At 54.3% G+C, this 24,076-nt stretch overlaps 1 protein-coding gene across 3 annotated transcripts in view; it reads right to left on the bottom strand.

The window, feature by feature from the left end:
* Window positions 1–24,076, bottom strand: part of TLN1 (talin 1) — a 32,311-nt gene that overhangs the window by 5,322 nt on the left and 2,913 nt on the right. Inside the window, exons 2-48 of one of the 3 annotated variants that reach the window (XM_070045726.1) lie at window positions 20,293–20,488; window positions 19,952–20,049; window positions 19,558–19,687; window positions 19,304–19,456; window positions 18,897–19,039; window positions 18,660–18,787; window positions 17,875–17,935; window positions 17,116–17,220; window positions 16,633–16,788; window positions 15,768–15,869; window positions 15,523–15,599; window positions 15,116–15,296; window positions 14,828–14,941; window positions 14,606–14,714; window positions 14,208–14,416; window positions 13,945–14,043; window positions 12,770–12,937; window positions 12,285–12,579; window positions 11,558–11,724; window positions 10,571–10,699; window positions 10,292–10,408; window positions 10,076–10,189; window positions 9,736–9,870; window positions 9,441–9,569; window positions 9,163–9,265; window positions 8,817–9,025; window positions 8,353–8,472; window positions 7,950–8,147; window positions 7,619–7,758; window positions 7,342–7,435; window positions 7,150–7,239; window positions 6,913–7,035; window positions 5,479–5,622; window positions 4,829–4,990; window positions 4,450–4,590; window positions 4,175–4,356; window positions 3,842–3,974; window positions 3,523–3,624; window positions 3,267–3,437; window positions 3,032–3,181; window positions 2,823–2,924; window positions 2,624–2,743; window positions 1,713–1,859; window positions 1,376–1,542; window positions 1,084–1,267; window positions 868–993; window positions 647–763 (exon numbers count right to left, since the gene is read on the bottom strand). In XM_070045726.1, the coding sequence (XP_069901827.1) occupies window positions 647–763; window positions 868–993; window positions 1,084–1,267; window positions 1,376–1,542; window positions 1,713–1,859; window positions 2,624–2,743; window positions 2,823–2,924; window positions 3,032–3,181; window positions 3,267–3,437; window positions 3,523–3,624; window positions 3,842–3,974; window positions 4,175–4,356; window positions 4,450–4,590; window positions 4,829–4,990; window positions 5,479–5,622; window positions 6,913–7,035; window positions 7,150–7,239; window positions 7,342–7,435; window positions 7,619–7,758; window positions 7,950–8,147; window positions 8,353–8,472; window positions 8,817–9,025; window positions 9,163–9,265; window positions 9,441–9,569; window positions 9,736–9,870; window positions 10,076–10,189; window positions 10,292–10,408; window positions 10,571–10,699; window positions 11,558–11,724; window positions 12,285–12,579; window positions 12,770–12,937; window positions 13,945–14,043; window positions 14,208–14,416; window positions 14,606–14,714; window positions 14,828–14,941; window positions 15,116–15,296; window positions 15,523–15,599; window positions 15,768–15,869; window positions 16,633–16,788; window positions 17,116–17,220; window positions 17,875–17,935; window positions 18,660–18,787; window positions 18,897–19,039; window positions 19,304–19,456; window positions 19,558–19,687; window positions 19,952–20,049; window positions 20,293–20,422 (6,474 nt within the window). In that variant the 5' untranslated portion in view covers window positions 20,423–20,488. Of the gene's footprint in view, window positions 1–646; window positions 764–867; window positions 994–1,083; window positions 1,268–1,375; window positions 1,543–1,712; window positions 1,860–2,623; window positions 2,744–2,822; window positions 2,925–3,031; window positions 3,182–3,266; window positions 3,438–3,522; window positions 3,625–3,841; window positions 3,975–4,174; window positions 4,357–4,449; window positions 4,591–4,828; window positions 4,991–5,478; window positions 5,623–6,912; window positions 7,036–7,149; window positions 7,240–7,341; window positions 7,436–7,618; window positions 7,759–7,949; window positions 8,148–8,352; window positions 8,473–8,816; window positions 9,026–9,162; window positions 9,266–9,440; window positions 9,570–9,735; window positions 9,871–10,075; window positions 10,190–10,291; window positions 10,409–10,570; window positions 10,700–11,557; window positions 11,725–12,284; window positions 12,580–12,769; window positions 12,938–13,944; window positions 14,044–14,207; window positions 14,417–14,605; window positions 14,715–14,827; window positions 14,942–15,115; window positions 15,297–15,522; window positions 15,600–15,767; window positions 15,870–16,632; window positions 16,789–17,115; window positions 17,221–17,874; window positions 17,936–18,659; window positions 18,788–18,896; window positions 19,040–19,303; window positions 19,457–19,557; window positions 19,688–19,951; window positions 20,050–20,292; window positions 20,489–24,076 lie in introns of those variants that run through there. The other 2 variants (XM_030884203.3, XM_060300766.1) reach the window with 2 other exon arrangements.

The following is a 24,076-nucleotide window of genomic DNA, read 5'->3' as shown; positions in this document are numbered from 1 at the left end:
AGGCTGTTACCATCGTTAGTGGGAAGCAGCACGTCAGGAAGAACAGCTGGTTGGGAGGCACTGCATCTCGGTGCTGACGTCAAACAGGCAGTTGGAAATAACTAAACTCAGAATTGGAATTCAACTTGTTAGAGAACAATAAAGAGAGTGGTTAAACTTGCCAAAGAAGAGGATAGAGTAAGAGGGCGATATGTGCAGTTCTGGGAAGGCCTCTACATCTACTAGGTTGAAGGTGATTCAATGACGACTACAGAAGAGACGTGGGAGGCAAGAGAAAAGCCAGTGTCAAGAAGGCCAAAGGAAGAAAGGCTTTCAAAGAGAGGCTTGCTAAGGGAGTCAACTGCTTTGGAAATGTCTGAAGAAGATGAAGGCCAAGAAGCGGCCACTGCATGTGGCAACTAAGAGGCCATTGGTGACCAGAGAAAGTGGGGGGATGAGAGGGAGGTGTCAAACGCTAGGGAGGAAATAGGTGAGGAAGGGGAAGACAAGAGTGCAGCTCGTGGAAGAAGTCTGGCAACGAGCAGGAGACTGTGTATCTACATTGTGTGTGTGTGTGTGTGTGTGTGTGTGTGTGCGGCGCAAGTTCACAATCTATCACGACCCTGCTCTCCGACCCAAGTCCCCGATGCCCCAGACTTGCACTCACCGCCAGTTCCTGCCGTATGTGCTCAGTGGTTGCCTCCAAGGCCCGTGTGCCTTTGGTGGCCTCATCCTCCACAGCTTTCACAGTCTTAAGCAGTGATGTCACATTGGTCACCATCACCTGGGGAGCATCAGAGGAGGGAGGGAAGGAGGGATCATTTTAAGGAACAGGAGGAAGCACAATGATCCGCTCCCTCCCCAGAAGCAGCTCTCATTTCCTCCCACCTTGGCAGAGTTCTTGAGCTGCCACACGGCGGGGTCATCCCCAACTTTGCCAGCTGCAGCCTTTGTTGCACTGATGAGGTCTCCCAGGGCCTTGGCCACATCTTTCACTGCATTGATCAGCACCACCTGTGTGGGGGAGCAGAGGCTCTGGTCTGTGGGAAGAAAAGGGGGAACAGGAAGTGGTTCTGGCCAGAATTAGGGGTGTGAGTTGGATACCTGGGTCTCTGGGTCCTCGGCTCCCAGGCTGGCTGCACCCAGCTTGACCACGTCGGCGAGGCGGGTGATGGTGGCCACAGAGGACTGGGCAGCCTGTGCCAACTTCTCCTGGCTCCCAGCTGCGTTCTGCACCAGGACCTTGGTGTCCTCCACCAGCACCTTTGCAGTCTTCAGAATGCCCTCTCTGGGGGAGGGTCCGGCCCAGTCAGCTCTTCTCAGGCCTCCCCTGGCCCCTCCAGCCTCTGTGGCCCAAACCCCGCCCTGCCTCCATGAGGCCCAGTGCCCTCCTCACCGGTGGTCAGCGAAAGTTTCAGCGCCCTCTCGATTGAGTGTGCCAGCGGTAGCGAACATGATGGTGGTGTCGAGGTCGGCAATGATGCCGGACACAGCACTGGCTGCCGTGATGCAGGCCTGGGTGCCACGATTCCCGGCCTGGAGCGCAGCCAGCACGTGGGAGACCTGGGGGAGGAGAGTCATGTGGCGACTGTGGCCGGTGTCCCGTGAAAGGGAAAGGTCACCGGTGTCTGAGAGAAGGGACGGAGGAGAGGGCTGGGAAGGCTGGAGGAGGATGGGAAAGGCTGCAGGGTTGGGGAGCCTGGCCCTCAGTCCGTGGGGATGAGCTCGGTCACCTTCTCAGAGACTCGCCGGGCGCACTCTATGAGCTCCTTCTTGGTGTAGGCGTCACTGGGGCTGCACTGCAGGGCGCCTGCCTTGGTGGCCAGAGCAGCACAGCCGTGTCCCAGTTCCTGAACCCGGTGCTTGATGTGGGCACCTATCTGTAAGCAGGTGAAAGAGGGAGATGGATTTTACGAGAGGCGCTCGGGTACGTCCAGTGTGCTCGGAGGAGTCACTAAGGACCTAAGAAACCATGCACTGCAGACTGAGGAGGTAGTGAGAAAAAGCGCCCAGCACAGACTTGTCCTGTTTCACAGCCTTTAGTCAGGAGGCCACCTCCCACACATGGAAAATACTGGCCTGTGGGCACCAGCTGTGAGGACCTTGTTAAAGCACGGTGAGGAGGAGGGGAGAAGCACTTCATGCTGGGGTATCTGAGTCAGAGGCCACGGCTTACAATTTGGCCTGTGCGCGGTGCGGTTGTGGAGGGGTTTGGGGCTGGGGATTAGGTGTGTCACGCTAAGATCCATTTTTACTTGCTTTCTTGGAAAGCCAGGAGCTTAGGGAAGGAAGCGCTTCAGGGCTTTACAACAGAAGAACCAGGAAGGGAATACAGGCTTGCAGCACAGCAGAAAAGCAGCCACAGGCCCAGAAGAGGGTCAGCAGAGAAACAGCGGCAGACCAGGAAAGCTCTAGATCCTGGGCTGTCTCCTTTATGCCTGTGACCGAAGGCTTTGATGCTGTCCCTATGCGGAGCCCTGATCACTCTTTCGTGGAGTGGCCCTGAGGAGGAGTTCCCCTTTCTATGAAAGATCAGAGGGGGCGAGGGTGGGACAGCCCCAGAGGCTGACATGATGGAACAAGGGGCATGCCTCTGGGGTTTCCTGTGAGGCGCTGGGGAAGGTCACAACTGCCTCCAAGTTACCTCTTCATTTTCAGCAGCCACAGCTGCAGGCTTGGCCTGTGAGGCCAAACGGCCATAGTCACTGGTCAGCTGGTTAGCGAGAGGGCCCAGCTCCTCAGGGCTGGTGTTTGACTTGGTTACCTGGAGACAGTGGAAGAAGTGAAGTTATGTCCAAACTCGACTTTCCAAGAGCAGTCCTCTTCTTCTCTCCCAAACTCACCATCTCCTGAACGGTGACAGCAATGGCCTTGGCTGTCCGCACCATAGTTGTCTGGTAATCCACGAAGGAACCTTCTGGTTCACCCATTGGTCCTTCATCTAGCTAAGGGGAGAGAATGGGGGAAGAGGAAAGATTGTTGGTCTCTGCCACTGGGCTTAGGGACCCTGGTCCACAGTAGGCTCTGTCCATGGGCACCCCAAGACTCCAACCTGGTTGATGGCCTGGGTGATGGAGTCCACCATGCCGCCGACAACCCCGGCAGCACTGGCTGCCTCGTTGAGGGTGGCTGTCAGGTCCTCCACGGCCTCTGTCATCATCTGTACAGCCTCCTCCAGGGCTTCCTGGGTGTGAGCTGCTTGCTGTGGGGCAGACTGAGTGAGCTGGGGCCCAGCTGTTCCTGCTTCTCTTACTGTCGCAGCAGCCTCTCAACCCGGCCCTCAGTACCTTGGGGTTACCGCCAGCCTCCTTGGCCGTGTACAGCAACTGCAGGGCAGACTCGGCCAAGGTTTTGGTCTGGTCCAGGAGTGCCATCTGCTGAGGATGACTCAGGGTCTTGGAGGCAGCACCCACTGCAGCCAAGGTGAGTGGCTCAAAGTACTGGGCCATCTGGGACACCTGAGGCAAGGGTTTGGAATGGGTCAGCCGGGCCAGGTACCCTTGTTTACCCTATCCCGGTCTCCCCACGTGTCTCCCCAGGTACCTTGTGTCCCAGCTGGGAGGCTTCCGCCCGGGCAGCACTGGCCAGTGGCTCAATAAGATGGGAGATCTCCTGCACTGCAGTGAGCATCTGGGTATGCAAGGCCTGGGGAGGAAGCGAACTTTAGCTCTGACTGTGACCTGCAAAGGGACCCTCTAGTTGCACAGGACCCCACTCTTCCTTCCACATCCAACTAACTAACCCCCTTGGCATGTTCCATACCCTCGATGTTTCTATGAAGCCCATTCCCAGATCCCCCACCTTCCTCAAGCCTGCCATCGCTCCTCCCAGACACCTTTCACAGAACCGCGTTCCCCCTTACCTCTTGAGAGATTCCCTCACGGGGAGCAAGCTGCTGGCTGATTGCGGCAAGGGAAGCCTGGTCTAGGTCCCGCAGACAGCTGTTCAGAGCTGCAATGGCCGCCTCACACTCCAGCTGCCCTGGAGCCTTGTCCCTGCAGACACATCACAGGCTCCAACACCAAGAACGTCCCTTTAACATAAGGCTAGCCTGCCTTTCCCTGTATCCCCCGAATCTTGGACAACAGGTGTTCTCCAACACCATCCCATCTCATTGCACCTAAGTGCCCACCCCTCCATTCTGTCACAACGTATATCCCCCAGTCACACCGGTTCTCCAGCCCGCCCCCTGTACCTCATGCTTGTAATGAGCTTCTTGATGGAGTCTGAGACAGTACGGGAGTGGCCAGCCAGCACCGACCAGCGCGGGGGGTCCCGGGGATTGACTGCCAGGGCCCGGGCTGTCTGGATTAGGCCCCCGGCACTCTCCAACATTGTCTTGGCAGAGATCACAATGGGCTCCATGGCAGCCCGGCCCTGGGGAGAGGGGAAGCAGGGAGGTGAATCTCAAGACTCCTGGGAAGATGAAGCGGCAGACGGCCCATCCATTCTGCCTTCACCCGGCCTCACCTCGGGGCTGATCTGGGCGGGAACGCTGGAGAACTCAGGGTTGGACGCAAAGGCACTCAGATTTTCCACAGCCTCCAGCAGCGGGGCTGTTGCTGCTCGGCACTGCGCACGGTTCTCCTCTGTGAAGGCCCCGTCCAGCGCCTGAAAAGAGAGTGATGGGGAGGCCCTCAGGACGGACTGGAGACAAAGGCAGTGCAGCCCAGGTCTCCCTCCTGAGCTTAAAGGGTGTGGGGAGAGGCTGGTGATGACCAGCCTGGATAGGACAGGCCTTGCGCTCAGGCAGGTGGGATTTGGTAGAAAGCCTCAGGGAATGACAGGGGGTCAGGGGAGAGAAAACTGGATAGGTCAGGGAGAGGCTGAGAATTCAAACACCGGGAACCTTGATGGTCTTGACAAGATTGGCCGTGCTGTTGGCCACCTCCTTGGCCGATTGTACGAACTGGCGCTTGGCTGTAGGATTGGCAGTCCGGGCAGAAGCCAGGCGGCAACTGTTACACAGTGCAGACGTGTGTTTGGCCACAATGGTGGCTGCAGAGAGCACCTGAGGAGACAGAAACGTGGAAGAGCCCCAATGAGGGCAGGAGGGAAGTGTCCACTCCAGGGAGCAGCCCCTTTCGCTTGGGGGATGTATAGCAATACCCTTGGAAGTCTAATTAGGAAAGACAAAGTCACCTGAAAAGTCAAGATCTGGGAGAGAGAGATACCCAAAGATGAGCATGAGCAGGGTGCGGGGGAAAGAAAGATGAAAAGCCGACACACTGATGGAGAAATAATACCAGGCTCTGTAGGAGAGTGAGCTCAAACATCCGTAAAGAGGTGGTGAACTTGGCAGTAAGTGAAGGAACAATGAGAAGCACGGCAGGAGAAGACAATGACCCAGAGATGCTGTGGGTAGGGGGGTCAGAGCTGGGGCCCCAACCTCTCCTTCCCCACATGTCCTGCATCTCCCTCTCCCCCTCACAGGGCTGGTCTGTCCTGGCTCAGCAGCCTTTCCCAGGCTTGTCCATGGTGCCTGTCCCTTTGAGTTACCTGGGCCTGGGTGCAGCCAGGCTCTCCCAAACTCTGACAGGCCATCTGAATTGCCTGGTTTGCTCGGGCAAACTGCGTGGGCTCCACCAGCCCTTGCTGTCCAGCTTGGCTATTGGGGTCAGAGACGCCAACCAGATATGCAGCCTGGGGAGAGAGAAGAGGTGGGGTGAGGAATAAGGAATATTCCTTAGGTGGGACTCGAATAGCGATAGTGGGGACAAAGGGGAGCAGGGCTAAGTTTAGTGGCCAGGGTTCTATGTGAGTGGAGGTATATTAGCTAGCTATAGTTACACTATAAGAGGGAAAAAAACCTCTCCTGTTTTGTTAAATTTGTTCAAACATTTCAGAAGAGTAAAAAAGTAAAAAAAAAAAAAAAAAAGGAAAGACACAAAATAAGGTTTTTATTAAAATTCTATATGTATGTGTTTGTATGTTGGGTCTTAAGGTGAAAAGTACTGCTTACTGTAAGTGGCAGTAAAAAAAAGTTTGAAAGCCCCATACACACACACACAAAACCCCTTTTAGAGATAGTTGTAAAACTATAGAGGGTGTTAGGCTAATTAACACTTACGATACCTCCAAGCTTCAGAGATTTGGAAAGGGGGAAGGGATGGGTATAATGGTTGCCAAAATCTGTTTTTGCTTGGAAGACCATCATAAGGTTTGATTCTTACTTCACCCAACACATGGTAGCTTTGCTTTTTCCTCTTCATGCTATTCCAGAAATAAGTTAAACCATATACCGCAGGCCACCCAACAGAACAGGACACGGGGAGGTAGGGCGACTGAAGGAGCAGGATGATAGGCCTTCAGGGACACAGTCTGAGATGATGAGCTCTCAAGCCAGTTTGTTTTAAGGATTCATATACGAAAGCAGAATACTCTGAGCTAATAGGTCGTTTTACACTTCATAATGTAGAAAAAGGCAAAGTTAAGTGGTGACGCAAGTAACTGGAAATTTAGTCCCTGGTACTATTCTAATAAAGTAACAATTATGTGGGGACTTCCCAGGTGGTCCAGTGGTTAAGACTTCCACTGCAGGGAGCCCAGGTTCGATCCCTGGTCAGGGAACTAAGATTCCACATGCCTTGCGGCACACCCCCCTGCCCCGCCCCTCCAAGTAATAATTATGTGAAGATAATTTGCATATGCTAATCAGCATATACCAAGAAAACTGGGTCTGGAAACAGCCCAATGATTGGACAGTGTAACCATACCTCAAAGCACCAGGGCTCAGGGGTGACAGTGATCAGAACTGCTGGTGTTCTATGATTGCTGACAAATATCTCTACTTTAGGAGGGGGAAAGATCCCCAGTTTCCATACAGTTGGCTTTGCAAGCATAACTTTTTGAGTTTTCTGCAAGTGTGTCAGGCTGCGAGGAGGTTGGGGAGGGAAAGCAGGGGCATTCCAGGGACCATCTCAGGAGCATAACCTGTGCAGCTGCCTCGGTGAAGCCGCAGAGGGCCTTGGAGGCTGTGGCAATGGCCTCCCCAAACTCTGGCAGGTTTCCGTTCTTGGCATTTTGGGAGATGCCAGTCATGGCCTCACCCAGTACCTGAGGAACACAGTGTGTCAAGAGAGTCAGAGCCTGTCCTCAGAGGGACAGAGCAGCCCCCGGTTAGTTCCATCTTCCTGTCCTCTGCCCTCCTGGGTTCCTGGGTGCACTTACCTTTGAGTTTTCCATGACACTGTCCAGGCAGCCAAAGTAGGACATGTCATTGATGGGCTGGACTGGGTTCTCTAGGAGTTCCCGGACCGTCTGTAGAGGGGGAGGGTGAAGTGAGATCCAAGACACCCCCCTCACCCTCCAACCAAGAACCCTTTCCTCAACCTCAACCCCATTTAGCCTGACAGGGCCCACCTCCAATTCCCGCAGGGCATTGTCACACTCTTTCTGGCCGGGCGCCTGCTGGGTGCACATGGTGATGAGCTGGTTGATGCTGTCAGTCACTGCCCTGGGAGGAAGAGAAAGTCAAGTGAATGAGCGCAAAGGTCATCATTTCTGCATCCTGTACGTGTAGGAAGTCTAGCCATTTCTCTTTTGCCTGGAACAACTCCTAAGCCAGGGACTTCTCATGAGATGTCCCCTCCCCAGTCTCTTCAACATTCTAGGGCTGGGCTTCCCAGCTCCCACGTACCGGGCAGCTGCAGCCAGCTGACTCTTGAGGTTGGGGGCTGCAGGGTCTGTGGACAGGGCTTTGGCGGCCAGAAGAAGTTTGCTTGAAGACATGGAGATGCCCTTCAAGTTGGACACAACCTGGGCGCGGTCCTCCTGGCTCTGTTGAAGGCAAGAAGGTCAACACATTGTCCAGTCCTTTCTTATCTGTCTCTAAAAGGGATCTTCTGTCCCAGACACTCAAGTACTGCTAGAGACTGGGGAGGGGAGTGAGCCAGGAGCAGGTGAGGACTCTGTGGTCAAAGAGATGCCTCTGATCTAACCCTCGAACAGGACCCAGTGCCTCTTCGTACCGGAGCCTGGCCTGCCATCTCCACACCAGCTTCCAGGAAGGTGCTGAAGTCCTGTCCGAATCGACCTGAGGCTCGAGCCAGGTCCTGAGGGGTTCCCCGAGAGGCCTGCACCAGTTCTGTGGCTGCCTGATTTAGCCCAGCAGCGGCTTCATTCAGGCGGCTCTGAGCTTCTTGAAAAGTCCCGGTGCTGGGGGGAAGCTGCAGGGTCAGAGACAAAGTCAGGTGCAAGAATGGGAAATGACATGAGGGAGAGTCTGGTAGAGGAGCGCTGAGAGGTGGGCACAGAGCCTGGGGGCAATGAAAGGGGATACATCTGGGAAGTCAGGGTCAAGGAGAGGTCCAGAGGTAGAAGCTTGGAGTCCTTCATCCTCCCTGTGTTCCCCCCACACCCCTGTCCTCCTACCGAGTCACTCAGGAGTCGCTTGCTGGCATCTCCTACTGCTCTCAGGGCATTGTCCACATCTCGCTGACCAGGCAGGCAGCTGACGCAGCGGTTCAGGGCCTGGGTCACTGCTTTGGCCACCTGAGGTGGGAAAGGAGACAGGGGTTGCCAAAATGGAAACAACTGGGAGATCCCCTCCTCCACCCATGGGAGACTCTGAAAGTGAAAGCAGAAAAGGGGTATTTTAGCTGAATAGGCCAGGGTATCACGTTAGGGTATCAAGCGATGGTGACCAAACTTCCCCAAATGTGGCTTTCAGCTAGGCCCCTGCCTCAGTCTAGCTAAGACACTTCTACTAAGACTGAGAAGGAAGGGCGGAATCCAGAGAGGAGCTGCGGTGTCGATGAGACTCTTCCCCCGTCAGGGTGGGCCTTCTGATGGGATCTGGGGGAGAGGCAGGGAGTGGCCCTGTCCCAATACCTGACCTGCGCAAGCCGCTGCTGGCTCTCAGGGTCCCCTGGATGGCCAGCTGCCTTCTTCGCCTCCTCGATGAGGCTGCTGGCCTTATCCAGTACATCACTGGCTGTGTCAAGCACAATGGCTTGCACCGCAGGATCTGATGTCAGGGCAGCTACGCCCCTGGCGGCTTGGGCCAGTGACCGCAGTCCACCTGCCACATCCCGAGCTGCGATACCTGGGGAAACAAGGAGAGAGGAAGGAGGGGAAAAGGCACCGTCACTGCCAGGCCCTGCTGCCAGTGGCTTCCTCCGTACAGCTCCCATTCCCCCATCCTCCTCACCACGTGCCCCATTCCCAGCCCTGTCCATGTACCTGCGTAATTCTCATTGCCCTGGGCAACCTCCCCCAGCAGCTGGGCGATGGCGGAGCTCACTGCTTTGGTGCTGTTGCCCAGGTCCTGGGCACACTTCTCCATCTAGGGATGAAGGAGGAGACTCGGGATCAGGCGCAGGAGGAACTGGGAAGAGGGAACCTGAGCAGCTATTCAGGGACAGCTGGCAGTTTGAGTGAAGGTTCTGGGCAGCTCTGGGGCACGGGCGAGAAGGAAGACCTCAGGGTTTGAGAAAGAATGAGGTCTTTCGAATACCTACCGTCTCCCCAGGTAAGGGCTTAAGCTTGCCATCTCGAGCTGCTGCCTTCACTTCCTGCAGATCTCTCTCTAGATTCTGAACCACACTCAGAGCAGAATCCATCTCCAAAGGCCCACATGCTTCCTGAGCCTACAAAGATATGGGGGGCGGGGGGGGGGGTTGAGGTGTAGGAGGTACACTGTGTCTCATTCACGCCTCAGGTTACACAATTACCCATTTTAGGATATTCTGAACAGATTCTCCATCAGCCTAGGACTCCCCCCTCATCTTCCAAAAAGGTAGCCAGCTCCTATACCTTCTGGGCAGCGGTGCGGAGTTCAGCCAGCGCGGTGCCAAGGTTTTTAGCACACTGACTCAGCTGCATGGCCGACGCCTGGTCCTGAACTGTTGGCACTGAGGCCTTCGCGGCTGCCACCATCTTCCCACCTGGCTGTTGGGGAACAGGTAGGCAGATGAAGTGTACCATACGCCCTCTGGGCTTGGGTACAGGGACTGATGACGGTCAGGATGTGGTGAGCACTGGGGCTCAGTACTGGGAGAGAGGCTATTGGCAGAGATTTAAACTGATTAAATCTAAAGGTCTCATAGAAGAGTGGGAGGGGTCTGGTCTGAGTGGTGAGCGGAAGATGCCTTGCCTGCAGGAAGCTCTGGCTGGCAGCGATGAGGGCTAGCTGCGCACTGGGACTGTCAGGCTGGGCTTGGCTCCCTCGGACGCCCTGCACCAGCAGTGGAATCTGCTCTGCCACAGCCTGTAGGTGAAAATGTCATCAGGGCCACCTCTCCGCAGGCTGGGGGAAAGTCCCCCATCTTCCATGCCTCCTCCCGCCCCCACGCGCTTCCTGGTGTCTCACCTTGCAGCTCTGCATCAGCTGTGGCTGGGGGCCGGCAGAGGCCTTGGGGGTGGAGGCTGCATGTTGGGCCGCAGCGATGGTCTGTGTAGCTGAGGCTGCAGCCTGCTTGGCTGCATGCTTTAAGGACAGAATAGTGAGGACGAGGCCCGGACATTCCTATACCCTGTCCCTGGCTTACCCTGCCCGTGCTATCCCCCAAGGAAACATCAGCGTCCCCACACATCCCTCCCAATTTCATTCCTCCTAGAGCACCTACGCTGGCTTGGTTCCCAGCCTCACCTCCAGGCGCTGCACCAGCTTCTTCTTGATGGCATTCTGTGCAGCTGCGTTGGTCGCCATGCGGAGACCCTCAGCTGCCTCCCGCAGTCGCTGCTGCTGCTCCTCACTGTCAGGGTGGGCGGCTGCTCCCTGAGAGGTGGCGAGGGGACAGTTACCACCCTGCGTCCCTGTGGACCCTAAATAAGCTCTTCCCTGACCCCTCCAAACTCAGAGGTATCTTCCTGAAGTCATTTCTAACTACCCGCACTGAAAGGTAATCATAGTTGAGACGAGCTACCTCAGGCAGGCAAAAGGGGAGCCTACAGGGGCTCTGGCTTCCGTCTGGGATGCTGAAATCCCTTTCTTGGGTAGAACTGTTTCTGCTTCCCCTCTCTGGGGAAGCAGCCATATTTCTTCCCCCCTCCCCACAAAACACCACTAGCAAACGGGGGTGAGCAGGGCTCTCTGGGACAAGGATGCGGTTTAGAGCAGGGATCTCAGGGATGCCAAAGCAGGGGCCCTGGTTACTCCTGCAAACTGAAGAGCCCCAGAGCCCAGGGAGCCGGGAATCTACTGGCTTCTTCCTGACAGTCCTCTGCACCCTTGTGTCCCTGTGTCCCACCGCCTTGTCTTTCTCTGTGCTGCTAGCAGCGGATCCCCTGGGACTGAAGGCCCGCGTGCATTCACAGGAGACCAGGAAGCAGAGGGATTCAAGAAGTAGACAGGTGGTGGCAGCAAAGTAGGGCAAAGTAGGAACCGCAGGCCTTGGTCTTAGAGGAAGAAAAAGGGTACAGTTTCCTATCAGTCAGCAAGGACTCTGGGAGTCACACTGGCTGGAAGCGGGGCGCCATCCACTCACCGCCTAGGGGCGCATTTATTTCCTCAGTGCTCCTGTATTTGTTCTCTTGTATCTTCTGCTTTTCACCTCCCATAAGTGAGGGTGACTCTCTGGACCCTTCTACCTCCCTACAGGGCCCAGTCTGGGGGTGTGCACAGAAGGCTCTCTACCTTGGCAGCCTCCACCATCTTGGCTGTGGCATCGGCCAGGATCTTAGCGGCGCTTAAGAGCTTGCGGGAATTCTCCAGATCACTCTCCCCCTCGGCATCAGCCTTGATGGCATTGACCAAGTCAGAGGTGGCTTGGGCTAGGATGCGGGCCTGTCGCACCATCTCACCTGAGAGCGTAGGCACAGTCAGCGAGGGGAGCCAGAGACACTGAGAGGGTGTTGGGGGTGGAGGAAAGTGGTGCAGGCAAGGTGGGTAGGGCTTTTAGGGACAGTAAGGAGACACAGAAGTTCTTGAAGTGATTTCCCTGGAGTTACTGTTTCCTGGGTTTAGGATCTTGGAAAGGAACAGATTTCCTGGTGCGTTCTGATGGGAGGAGGGGCCGGGGGACAGTCTCCAATGGGCATTTTCCGTAGTAGTCTTGAGAGGATGAGACTCTTTGTGAAGGATTTTGGGGGTTAGGGAGTAGAACGGGGATGGCTATCTCTTAATAATATCATTTTCCGTCTTTTTTTGTGTACACGTTGGTATGTTCTTTAAATACACCAAGGAAGGCAGAGTGGATATCATATTCCTGCTTTACAGACGGGGAACTGGAGATTTCAGAGATTAAACACCCAGCCCACTGTGCTGAGTGCTTGGTGGGGGGGTGATGGGTCTGCAAGGGAATTTCCAGTGGACTCGGGGAACCTCACTGGATTCTCTGTCTTCCCAGGGGGGCTGTCCTTACCAGCATCACCCATGGAGCTAAAGATGTTCTCGGTGACAGTGAGGATGGTGTCAGTGGCCTGGTCATAGCGGCCAGCAGGCCCAACCCCTGTGGCGTGGGCCCTCACGTGCTGCAGCAGCTCATTCAGGGCCTGGGTGACAGCTGTAGCCGCTGCTCCTACTCCCCGCAATAGCTGCCCATCCTCTGTGGCGGCCTGGGAGGCGGACACACAGCCCTCCACGGCTTTGGCCACTAGTCGTCCGGCCTCCACCAGCTGCTCTTGGCAGACAGGGGAGCTGATAGTAGGAGCCACCACCTGTGGGCAAAGTGAGCGTCAGAGATGTAGGCGAGGGAAAGGAGTCGTGAGGTAGGGGTGTCTGTGGTGTTCACAATAGTTATTAGGTTGGGTAGTGAGGCCTTGGGGGCCAAAGAGGTAAAATGAGAGGCTCTTGTGTGTGTGGTAGCATCACTCCTAGGCATAGGCTGCAGCAACCTTTGGGGCTCACCTTGGTACAGGCCACCAGCTGGGAGGTGGACAGGGCACACTGTGTTGCTGCAGCAATAACCTGGGTCTGAAGCCCTGAGTCCTCTGTTCGCTGGGCCACACTCTTGGCCTTGAGGACCAAGGCAGCTGCAGCACTTGCCACGGCCTTGGCTAGCTGCATGAGCACCTCCTGTGAGAAAACAGCAGTCAGCATGGCCTGAGATCCAGCTTGGGATCCACGGACCCTTCTCAGAGGCATAAGCTGTTTCATTAGTCCCACCGACTCCAATCACAGAACAGTGTGCGCAGAAGCAACCAGAACCTACCCCAAGCCCCTGCCTCGAGCACCAAGTGGGACAGAACCCCCACCAAGGAACAAACCCACACCGAGAGAAACAGTGTCTACACCAAAGGGAGAAACGCATGAGGCGGATACACTCGGACGGCAATGGGGAGGGAGGGTGGGCAGCGCTGTTACAATGGGATGGAGGGAGGGGTCCCTCCCACCCCCAGCGTCTTTTCTCCATTTCTTCTCAATCTTGGTTGGAAGCAGTCACCCTGGAGTCTTGGGAACAAGTCCCTGTACTACCCTTCGGACCCCATTTTCTCAAGTCCTGCCTGGGCCGTGCCTCCCCAGCTCCCGTCATGTTCTGCTCCCCCAGGAGGCCAGGGGAGGGGGCAGAGCGAGTGTATGCGGCTCAGAGAGGACAAAGCTGGGAAGGCCCAGGCCAGAGGCCGTTACCGTGGGGGGATCGGGGGGAGATGGCACCCCAGCCCCTCTGGGCGCACAGATCTGCATGGGAAATCCAGGATGACAAGTCAGCTGAGGAGACGGGCATGAGGCGGGAAGGGGGAGCGAGAGGAACAGCGTCCTCTGGGTGTGTGGTCCACAGGACTGGAAGCGGGGGTTCAAGACGCCCTCAAGTTGGGGTGAGGGCTACATACGGGAAAGATGACAGGCAGCCAAAAACGTATCACCAATAAGGGCCAAGGGTGAACTAACAGGTTAAGTTTGGATTCAGGGGTTTTGAATTCTTATCCCCAAAAAAGGGACTGGGGGTTCCCAGTGTCATCCCTGGAAACAGAGGTTCAGGTTGGCTCTGAGGGGTCAATTTACAGTAGCAGGACAGGAGCTGGATTCAGGATCAGAGGTTACCTCCTAGAAGCTGGGGTCTGGGGGTTGGGTAAGTCACCAACCTGGAAGTGGGGGTCAGTATCACTTTCCCCAATTTGCTGCAACAGCTCCCCACTGGCCTGGCCCACGTTCCCAGCTGCTTGCAGCAGGTTCTGACGGGGCTGTGGAGAGTGAACACCGGTCAGAAGCTGCCTAATCCCTGCCCACATGTCCACGGGTCCTACACGCCCATGGGTCTCACCCTTCCATCCCGCAACATGGACCGCCCCCTTCTCCTTGGGCTCAAACCCTCCCCTCTCCCTAGTGCCAACCCCTGGCCCCTGACCTCGGCACTGGCCGGCTGGGCACTGCGCAGCAGTTCTGACACCGCCCCCGCCAGGCCCTTCGCTGCCTGCAGCAGGGGCCGGCCACTGCCACCTTCGTCCTCCAGCAGGGCAGCCAGCAGCTTCACGCCACGGGACATCTCCGTCAGGTTGGAGGAGATTGTGGTGACTGCACAGCCCACTGCGGTGTAGTCTGTCTCGGCAGGGTCCCCTGGGGGGAGAAGGAAGAAGAGGAGGCCAGTCACAGGCAGTTAGTCACACACACGTCCTGAGAGAGACGTACACACGAAGTCCCTTCCGTGAGTCAAGGTGCAGTCACACCGAGCCAGTCACACTCATGCTTGCACATGCTCGCCCTCCTCTCCGCCACCACACACAGAGGGCTGGGCATCCGGCCTACCTGCTGTCAGGTTCACCACGGAGGCAGTACCGGCTGTGATGGCGTCTACCTGGGAGTGGATTTCATGCTTTGATTCATCCATCTTGTTCTTACGCCAGGCCTTCGAGGCCTGAGAGAAAAGAGGAACAAACCTCAGGATCTGCTCTGCTGCAGTTAACCCCAACCCTGCTCCTTGGAGTCCCAGCTTCAGCACCATCGGCCTCTCCTCCGTCCCATACTCACAGCATCCTGGCCCAGAGGGGGCAGAGTGTCAAAGTCATCCAGAGTGGCCTGGGCAGCCTGCACAGCTTGCATGCTGGAGTTGATGGTTCCAGTGAGTGCCTGCTGGGCTGACGTCTATGAGTCAAAGAGAGAAGTAACAGGGAACATTTAGAGGAGAGAGAAGGCAAAAGAGAGCCTGAGGCCGAGAAGGAGACAAATAGGGACACGGGAAAGACTGCCGAACTCCTGGCTAGGCCCAGCCAAGGGGGGCTAGGCCTGGAATCATGGCGGCAGTGGGGGCACTCTTACCAAAGGAGGCATGTGTCCTCGGTGCATCTGGCCACTGGTGATCTGCTGCTGGGCAGGTGGCATGCTGCCCACCTGGAAATTTTCAGGACCAGAGGCTCCGGAGCGCATGATGGCTGGCAGGGCCACGGAGCCATGCTCCACCTTCCCCACCCGGTTACACTGCTGCTGAAGGACTGTTGACCTAGAGAGGGGACGTACGGGGAGCACTCCGAGGACCTCCTCCTCTCATCCCTTCCCACCCCGCTCTACAGCCTCCGCACGTCCTGTGGTCCGGGCGGTGCGTGAGGTCTCACCACAGCCTGCGGCTGGTTAGAGGCATCCTAAGGACTCCCCACCTCCCACAGTCTTGGGGGTCCTGCCTTGCCTTCCCTGACCAAGGGATGGGGTCAGCCCAGTTCCCCTCGTACTTCTTGGGGGACACCGAGTCCTCCAGCATAGTAGACTCCTCGTCTCCTTCCAGTCCAAAGTGATCCTTGCTTTTTTTCTGTAGGGAGAAAAAAGAACAAGAGTTAAAGAAGAGGGAAGTGGGAAAGGCAGCCTTTTCATTCCGCAGTCAGCCATCTTCCGGAACTTGGGTCCCCCTTTCTAAAGGACCGGCTTGGGGACAAGGTAAGGGAGGAGAAGGAGAAGGTGGGGGTCAGGCAGTGCTCACCTTCTTAAGGATGATATCGATGTAGCCAGCAATGAGCTGTGCGATCTGCTCCCCCTCGGTTGTCTGCACCGAGTAGTAGCCATCTTGGTAGTCCCCGAAATCCTAGGGGGACAAGGTGGGGACTCAGTGGGAAAGCCTGAATCCACCCAGGATGGGAAAGGGTGGGGCGGGAGCGCAAGGTTGAGCTGATGAGGGGCGCTTCCCCGCCCCGTGCCAAGAGCCTCTAGGACAACAGCCTTTCTTTAATCTCCTATTTCTTTATTCTCCTTGGAGGGAAATATTTTATTTCCGAGGAGTGCTCTTTATGCTACAGTTTCAAATGCGTGGCATTTAGGAAATCCCTCTTCTCTCACCCTGAATTGGGAGGACACATTTATCGTTTATCATTAAATGACCATAGTTAAGGATTAGTACTAGTACCCAAAATGGAAAAACCACCTTTACTAATTTCCCTTCTCAGTGGGGCACTTCCTCAAGGTGGGATCAGTTTTCAATTCATAATGCCAAAACATAAAGCTAGAGGAGGAAACTACTGTAAGTAGCTGTTGCTGAAAGAGGGGAGGCTTATTTTTCTTTCTGTCACCTTTTTCTTCCCTCTCCCCAAGTTTCCTGTGATCTCAGCTTGCTGGTTACAGTTTTGTTCCGTTGATTTAAAAAAAAATGTTTCATTTAAGCTTTCCTCATTCTCCAGGAGAGTTTCCCCTCTATTCTAATCTCCACGTTCCTGCAATAGTTCCAAAGTTTTCCTTTTTTCTGGAGTTGCTTTCAGTGCACCTACCCCTGAGCAGGGGTGCGGGGGAGACCTCTGTGGCTGCCCCTTCTCTGAAAACTCCAAAGCCCTTTCTCCCCCGAGACCCCAGCTCACCAGGGTGAAGCTCTTGGGAGAGGCAGCCCAGCGTTTGATGTTGGTGAGGTTCCACTCCTGGATCACCTCTTTGGTCTTCTCGTCCACTCGCATCACACACTCCTTAGTGATGCCCAGAAGCCTGGGCACCAACTTGTTTTTTCCTTTCATCTTTTCCTGTAGGGCAGAGGTTGTCATTGGTGTTATTAGTCAGGGGATCAGATCCAGACCACAGTGGGGTGCTGAGGTGGGCAGGGGTGAACCAGGGTGTCTATGGATGGACCTGGGACAAGGCTATGTTAGGATAAAGGTAAAGGGAAGGAAAATGCAGGGTAAGGAGGGAAGTGATGGTGGAGAACTGACAAAGGGGCAAGTTTTCACACGGAAGAGAATGAGATTCTTGGGGAACAACGGGAAATGTGACTGGGGGCAGGGTTAGAGGCTCAGAGAGGAAAGGGTAAGAGTAAAAGTAAGGGTGGGCAGAGAGAAGTATCCGTAACCCACCTTGACCAGGAAGAAGGAGACGCCGTACGTCTTGAGGGAACGGGCTAGCTTCACATAGCGTACCTTGGCCTCGATCTCACTCATCTGTCCACAGTTCTTGTGTGCCTTCGAGTATGAAATGGGGAAACATTTAGCAAAATGTGGGGAGGATGATATCGCAGATGAGGAGTTAAGTTGGGATGTGAACTATGATGGGAGAGCATGATGGGAACAGAGGAAAAGTTAGGGGGATGCAGGCTATAAAAAATGAGAAGGTGAGGGGATGGGGCTGATAAAGGATATGCAGAAGCAATTATTCAAGAAGCGAGGGATACAGTTAAGGAACTTGCAGACATTCTGTAGACGTGAATGGATGGTTAGGAAGTAGAAGGTCAAATACAAGGCCTTTTGGGCTGAGGATTCAAAGAGTGGGGATAACACCTTCCGTCTGTACGAAGATATATACTCTTCACAGTAATTTAGGCATACTACCTCGTTTGATTCCCCTATCAATCCTACACAGGGAAGATAGTTATCCCATGTTAGAGGTAAAGAAAAGAAAACAAGATTACTGAACTGAGTTCCACAGCAGATGCAGTGTGCAGGTGGAGACCAGAAGCCCAGGTCTTCTGCTTTCTCGGTGCAGGAGGGGTGGGAGAACAGCTTGGAGGGTGGAAGCAAGGTAGGGGTGATAAGGAGGGGGCGGGGGTCCATTTAGTCAGTAGGATTAAGCAGCAAAGCTCCCGGGTCATCCCAAACACTTTCCCCATCCCCATTCACCTGGAAGATCTTACGCTCTCCCTTCTGCTTCACATACTCCTTGGGCAGGAAGTCCTTCAGGCTACACCAGAAAAGGGAGGGTCAGCATGTAGTGGACAGCATCAGGGCTATGTGGGCCATGGACTGTGGGCCTAGGGTTGTAAGGAGATGTCTAGGAGAGTATTATCTTTGGGGAGAAAGAAGACTCAAGGGACTAGATTCTGGATTGTCCCTGAAATCGAGATGACTTCGTACTAACTCTTGAATACAGCCTGTGTCCCTCCTTACAGGGAAAGAGACTAAGGGAACTTGAGTCGGAGGCTCATTCCTTCAGGAAAAGAGGGTCGAGAGCACAATTTTAGGGGACCAAGGGCAGAAGGAGCTCACGAGAAGGATGACCATGCTTGTAGGAAGCTGAGAAAGCCACACCAAACTGTAGATATTCTGAGAAACACCAGTGGATGAGACCTGTGAGACTTTGGAAATCTCATGTTCCCTGTGACGAAAATGTACTTTCCCTCTGGCTATTGCAGTACAATTCTTCAGAGCATCTCAGGAAAGTTACATGCTCACTTCAGAGGTAGGGGGCAGGGGCAGGGATTCTGGACTACATTTATATTCCACATGAGGCCAGGGAGGAGACAAATGGACGATGGATGCTGAAAAGGTACCCATGTGGTCAGACCCTGGGACCTGAGAAGAGGAAACAGGGGAGAAGGACTGGGATGGAGACAGGCCCGTTGTGCTGGGGCCACAGTGGCAGGGAGTCCTGGGCCCTGCCAGGGTATGGGATGAGGGTCACTCACTCGAGGAAACCAGCCTTGTGCTTCTGCTCATTGTGGGGCCCAAACTGGATCTGGCATTGGAAGCCAGCGAACTCACAGGCCTTGTCGAAGGAGACAGGGTGGGAGCCATTCAGGATGTCATCTCGTGCCTGCAGAGCACAGCGAAAGGAGGCTAATGTTGTCTGGGGTACAGAGATACCCCCACTGCGCTTCTGCCTCTCTCCCTACCACCCCATGCCAGGCAAGTCCTTTCCCTACCTGCACATAGAGAAGGTTCAGCTGGACAGGGTCCCGGGAGTCCACATTCTGGTCTGAGTAGAAGAACTTCCTCCGGAGCAGAAGCGTCTCGTGCTCCTCCACTCCCTGTTCCCTCAGCGTCCGGCCATGGTCCAGCCAGTTCACTGGGACACAGAGGGTCCCCTCAATGTCTAGCCCCTAGAGCCCCTATGCCATCTAATCTCCGGCTTTTTGTTTGTTTCTTCATTTCCTACCCTCTCTCACTAATATGTTAAGTTCCATGAGTGTAGGACTTTGTTTTACTACAGATGCATCCCCAGTGTTTAAACAGTGCCTTGCAAAAGCAAGTATTCAGTAAATAACACAGAAACGGCTGCCCCTGCCACCCTGCTTGTTTCGAATGCCCTCTTCTGTCCCTTTCTGCTTACGCTCGTCATCTGTGTGCAATTTCTGCTTTAGTTTCTCCATCTTCTTTTCATCTCGCAGCAGTGTCTTGTCCTTTCGTAAGGTCCCTGTCACCTCCTCCTTCTTCTCTTCCATGAGCTCTCGAACCAGTGAATATTCATCATGGTTGGTGATGCCTGCGGGAGGGGGTGGGTTGGCAGCATCCCAGGCACTGCAGCCAGGTCTTCCGGCAGAGCTGGGGCCTCCCCCTGCGCCTCCGGCCCCACTAGCCCCTTACCAATGCGGGCACAGATGGTCATGAGCATGTCAGTGACGGTCTTAGAGTCGTCCACCATGACAGTCTTCACAGTGCCATCCAGCATACGGATCTTCAAGGGCCTCTGTTTCTTCCTGTACTCCATGGTGTCCTATTGGGGCAGGAATAGGAGGCAGGGGCCCACTTTAAGCTAAAGGTATTACTTCCTTTTCAGGCAGCCAGAGGCGGAAGGAAAGTAGATTACTAAAAGGAAGACTATGGTGGCTCGCTCGAAAGCAGGGTATTATGACTGCCTGTAATAGAAAGAAGGTATGGGGGAGGTCAGAGACAACAGATGCGGGTGCTGAAAATAGGAAGTGGAAGGAGGGAAGTGATGGAAGAGGATATTGGTGGTCCTTGATGAAGTCATACTCACCCCATTTCGGAGCATGTAGTAATCCAAAGCTTTCCCGGCCTCCAGCCATATACCCTTTTTGGGGTCATCATCTGACAGAAATAGCCCAAAGTCGCTGGCTAAAAGAGAGGATGGATCACCTCAGACTTATAAGGACCCCAATGTGGCTGAATGGCTGCACCACTGCCCCTTATTATTTTCTCAGTGATCTGGGGCCTAAAGGGGAGGGAGGGAACCAAGGAGCACAGACCTGAGAGATGAAAAGCCTTGGGGGACAAGAAAGTCATCCCCCAAGGCCAAGAGCCTGGGAATGAGAAGGGACCGAGGACTCCCGCCCCAGCCATCTGGGTCGTCAGACTCACGAGGGCCAGACAGGGCCTCTGGGATCCGCTCACGGATGATGCGACAGGCGTCATACACCATGGTAGACGGCTCGAACTGCATCGTCTTTACCACATTCCCAATGCTGATCTTCAGCGAAAGTGCAACCATGGTGGCGGCTTCTCCTCTCCAGCCTGGCTATACCTGACCTGTGGCATCAGGGCATTAGAATACACCCTTGTTGGAGGAGAGGAGGCCCCCCAGATGGAGGCCCAGGAAAGGGAGTCACCAAAGCAGATAGCGGTGAAGTTGGTTTTGTTTTATTTAATAATTTTAAAGAATGAAAGATGAGTTGCATCAGATGGATGCCTAAGGTGTCTAAGACATTTGAAGGAGAGGCTGATCTGCAAGGTACAAAAGCAGGTCTGAAACGCAGTGTTACCCGAGGACACCGCCCCGCCCCCAGCACTGGAATCAGTGCCTCCCTTTTTTCTTCCAAGTGTTTCTCTCTTACCCTTGTCCCTGCTCACCTCCTTTCCCAGCCCCGCCTCTGCCCTGTTTTCATCCTTCCTGGTTCAGTCTTCTTCCCTCTTTGTCTCTTACTATACCCTGCTGGCTTCTTCCTGTCTGGAATTTTCAGAGCTCTGCCCTGACTCATCATATGATCTTCCCTCTCACAGCTTTAGCCTCCTCCTCTGCAGAATGAAGACGTTATATTAGATAATCCCCAAGGGCTCTTGAGACCTGCAAACACTGTCTCTAGCTAGTTCGGCAGGGAGGCCAAACACTTGCTGTTCAATCCATCCAGGCCCACTTGTCTCAGCTTTCCTCTAACCTGACATGCTGGGGGCCTCCCAGAGGAGCTTGGCCCATGTTTGGTTTCCCAGCAGTCAAGCTAGAATCATGATTTTCTAACCCAAAGGGATCTCAGAAGTGATCTAATCAACTCTTTAATTTTGCTGAAGGGGAATCAGACCGTGTGCGTGTGTGTGTGTGTGTGTGTGTGTGTCTGTGTGTGGGTGTGTCTGTGTGTGTGTGTGTCTGTGTGTGTGTGTGTTTCAAAGCAGGTCAGAGAAAGAGCCCAGTCAGACTGTGTGTGTGTGTGTGTGTGTGTGTGTCTGTGTGTGTCTGTGTGTGTGTGTGTGTTTCAAAGCAGGTCAGAGAAAGAGCCCAGTCAGACCGTGTGTGTGTGTGTGTGTGTCTGTGTGTGTCTGTGTGTGTGTGTGTGTTTCAAAGCAGGTCAGAGAAAGAGCCCAGTCCTTCTAACTCAGTCCTTGCTCCTTCTAAGTCACCAAGTTACTACCCAGTTCTCACGGTAACTCCTCCTATGCTCTCTCATCTTCAGTTAGTCCTTCTGAAACTCTGCCCTCCATCTCAGCTGCCTCTCCTGACAGTATTTTCATTGCGGCCGGGGACACCAGTCTCATCGAGCCCTCCCAGCACCACCTCTCAGTGGAGGCGGCAGGCAGTGCAGAGTGTACCAGACCACACGTCTGCCTAGCAGCTGATGATGTGACCCAGCTCCGCACAGAGATTGGTGCCTCTTACCTAAGAGAGTGAGCAAATCTAGGCTGCCCATTGCCCTCTCTACAAACTGCTAGCCCCAAAGGGGAGAAAGCAGACTAGACAGAAGGCTGGAAGCAGAGGTGGGGGTGTTAGGAAACAGCAGCTGAGGATCAGGGAACTTGGCAAGGGGTATGTTTTTGGAGGGTGAAGAGATTAGGAGGGATAGAAAAATCTAGGTAGAAACAGGAGGCAGGAGGCAGATGTGGGAAAGGTCTGGACCAGGGATATGATAGACAATTTCTAACCTTATAAATAGTACAGAGTCTCAAAAAAGCAACAGCCACAGCTCGTCCTCTATCGTTACTCCCAAGAGCGGACTCTCCCAGTCTCCCCACTACTAGGTTTCTACTCCCCTCCCCATTCCTGGAGCACCTCTCCCCATAGCTGGACAGACCTGGCTGTTGGGTCGCTGGAAGGTCTGCGAAGCTGAGGGCACACTGAAAAGACCTTAGACCCTAAGCTGAAATTGCATGTCTCCCCCCATTTCCTCCGGACATATGGACACCCCCTTCTTCCTCAAGCACGGAAACCTCTGGTGAGACCCCGATAAGGGAGTTGAGTCATGGCTACCCTCACTTTCAGGCTGGTCCTCAGTGGACATCCACATGGCTACAAGAGGGTGAGGGAGGAAAGGGAACTGAGCGAGTTGGGGGCGATGATAGCACAGAACCAGGCCCCTGGAAGTATGGGGAGAAGCTATCCAATTCCTGTTCTGGCCTGAGAACTTTGCTCCCCTTTCTAACATGTTTTACGGAACAGCAACAATGCCCCCCCTCCGTGTCCCCCTCCCAGAGAACTCCTCCTCCCTCAAGACATTCCTGAGATACATTCCAGAGGAGTTGGGCAATTGTGGGGGGGGGAATAGAGGACAGGAGGTCAAATCCCAGCAAGGAATGGAATGTAAATGTACTGGGGGTAAGGAATTTGGGGTACATAGAGAATACAGTCAGAGCAGGTACCCACAAAGGGAGCTACAGAAAGACAGGGAGTTACAGAGAGGGACAAAGGGAGAGAGAAAGCTGAAGACAGAGTCAGAATGTAAGAGGGCTGGGGGAGTAACACTCAGTCTGTTACCAAATTTGGCCTCTGAGTCTGTAACCGCTGAGAGGGAGGGGAGGGTTGTGGGTGAGACTGACATATCCGGCCTCAGGCTGCTGGAGGCTCATTTAGGGCTGGACTGGGCAGCTGAAGGGCTGGACCTGACTTCCCCCAGCACGACCCTTCCCCATCTACATCCAGATCCATGCATATTCATTCTCCCTAGATGTACCCCAGCCTATGCAGAGAGCTCTTTCCCACAAAGCTACTTACACAGTCTCTACCTACACATTATCTCAAACACACAGCCCTACACAGATCCATCACAACCACGTCATCTTCCCATGGACTCCACCCCACGCACACAGCTGGGACGTACAAATACACCTCTATCGGCAAGCACACAGCACTCGGCCCCAACACCTCTCCTCTCATTATACAGACATTCTCCTTCCATCCATCCAGTGAGCATTTTCGAGGGCGTGTTATGGGAAGGCCTTGGGCCAAACTCTCAGTGGCGGGTAAGCCCTAGCCTCTGCCCTCAATGGGCTCCTGGTCAGCAGAGTGGATGAGCTACATACAAAGTTACAGAAGGCAGGATGTGGTAAGAACCAGGTGGTATGTGCTCACGGGAGAGATCCCTTTAGGTCAGGGAAGGGGGACTAAAATGTCTTCACGAAAAGTGTCATTTGAAGTTAGGATTTAAAAAAATAAAGATAATAAAAAATAACAATGATCTTTTATTGACTATATGTCAATTTCTTTGTGTACATAATTTCATTTAATCCTTACAGCAACCCTGCAAGGTAGGTGTCGGTATTTCCATTGTTACAGATTAGGAAACTGAGGCTCAAAGAAGTTAAGCACTTGTTCAAGTGTTTAACTTGAACAAGTCACACAGCTAATAAGTCACACAAACGAATAAGTTGTGAAGCCAGGATCCAAACCCAGGTCTCTGACTCCGAAGCCCAAGCTCTCTCCACTATTCCAGCCAGCCGGAGATGAGTCAGGGGTGGCATTCCAGGCAGAGAGAATAGCATAAGCAAAGGTGGAGAAGCAGAAAATCACGGAGGGGCATTCAGGGAAGTGAGGAGGCAGGCTGGTTGAAGCACAGCGTACCTGCAAGTGAGCAGTGATGGGGAAGTCAAGGTTAGGGTGGAAAGGCAGGGGAGAACTCGGCAGGAGTATGCGGAATTTCACCTACCGGAGGGCAACAGGAGG

This window comes from Globicephala melas, chromosome 6 (assembly GCF_963455315.2).
Source record: "Globicephala melas chromosome 6, mGloMel1.2, whole genome shotgun sequence".
NCBI lineage: Eukaryota > Metazoa > Chordata > Mammalia > Artiodactyla > Delphinidae > Globicephala > Globicephala melas.
This window is presented reverse-complemented; position numbering and strand designations above follow the sequence as displayed.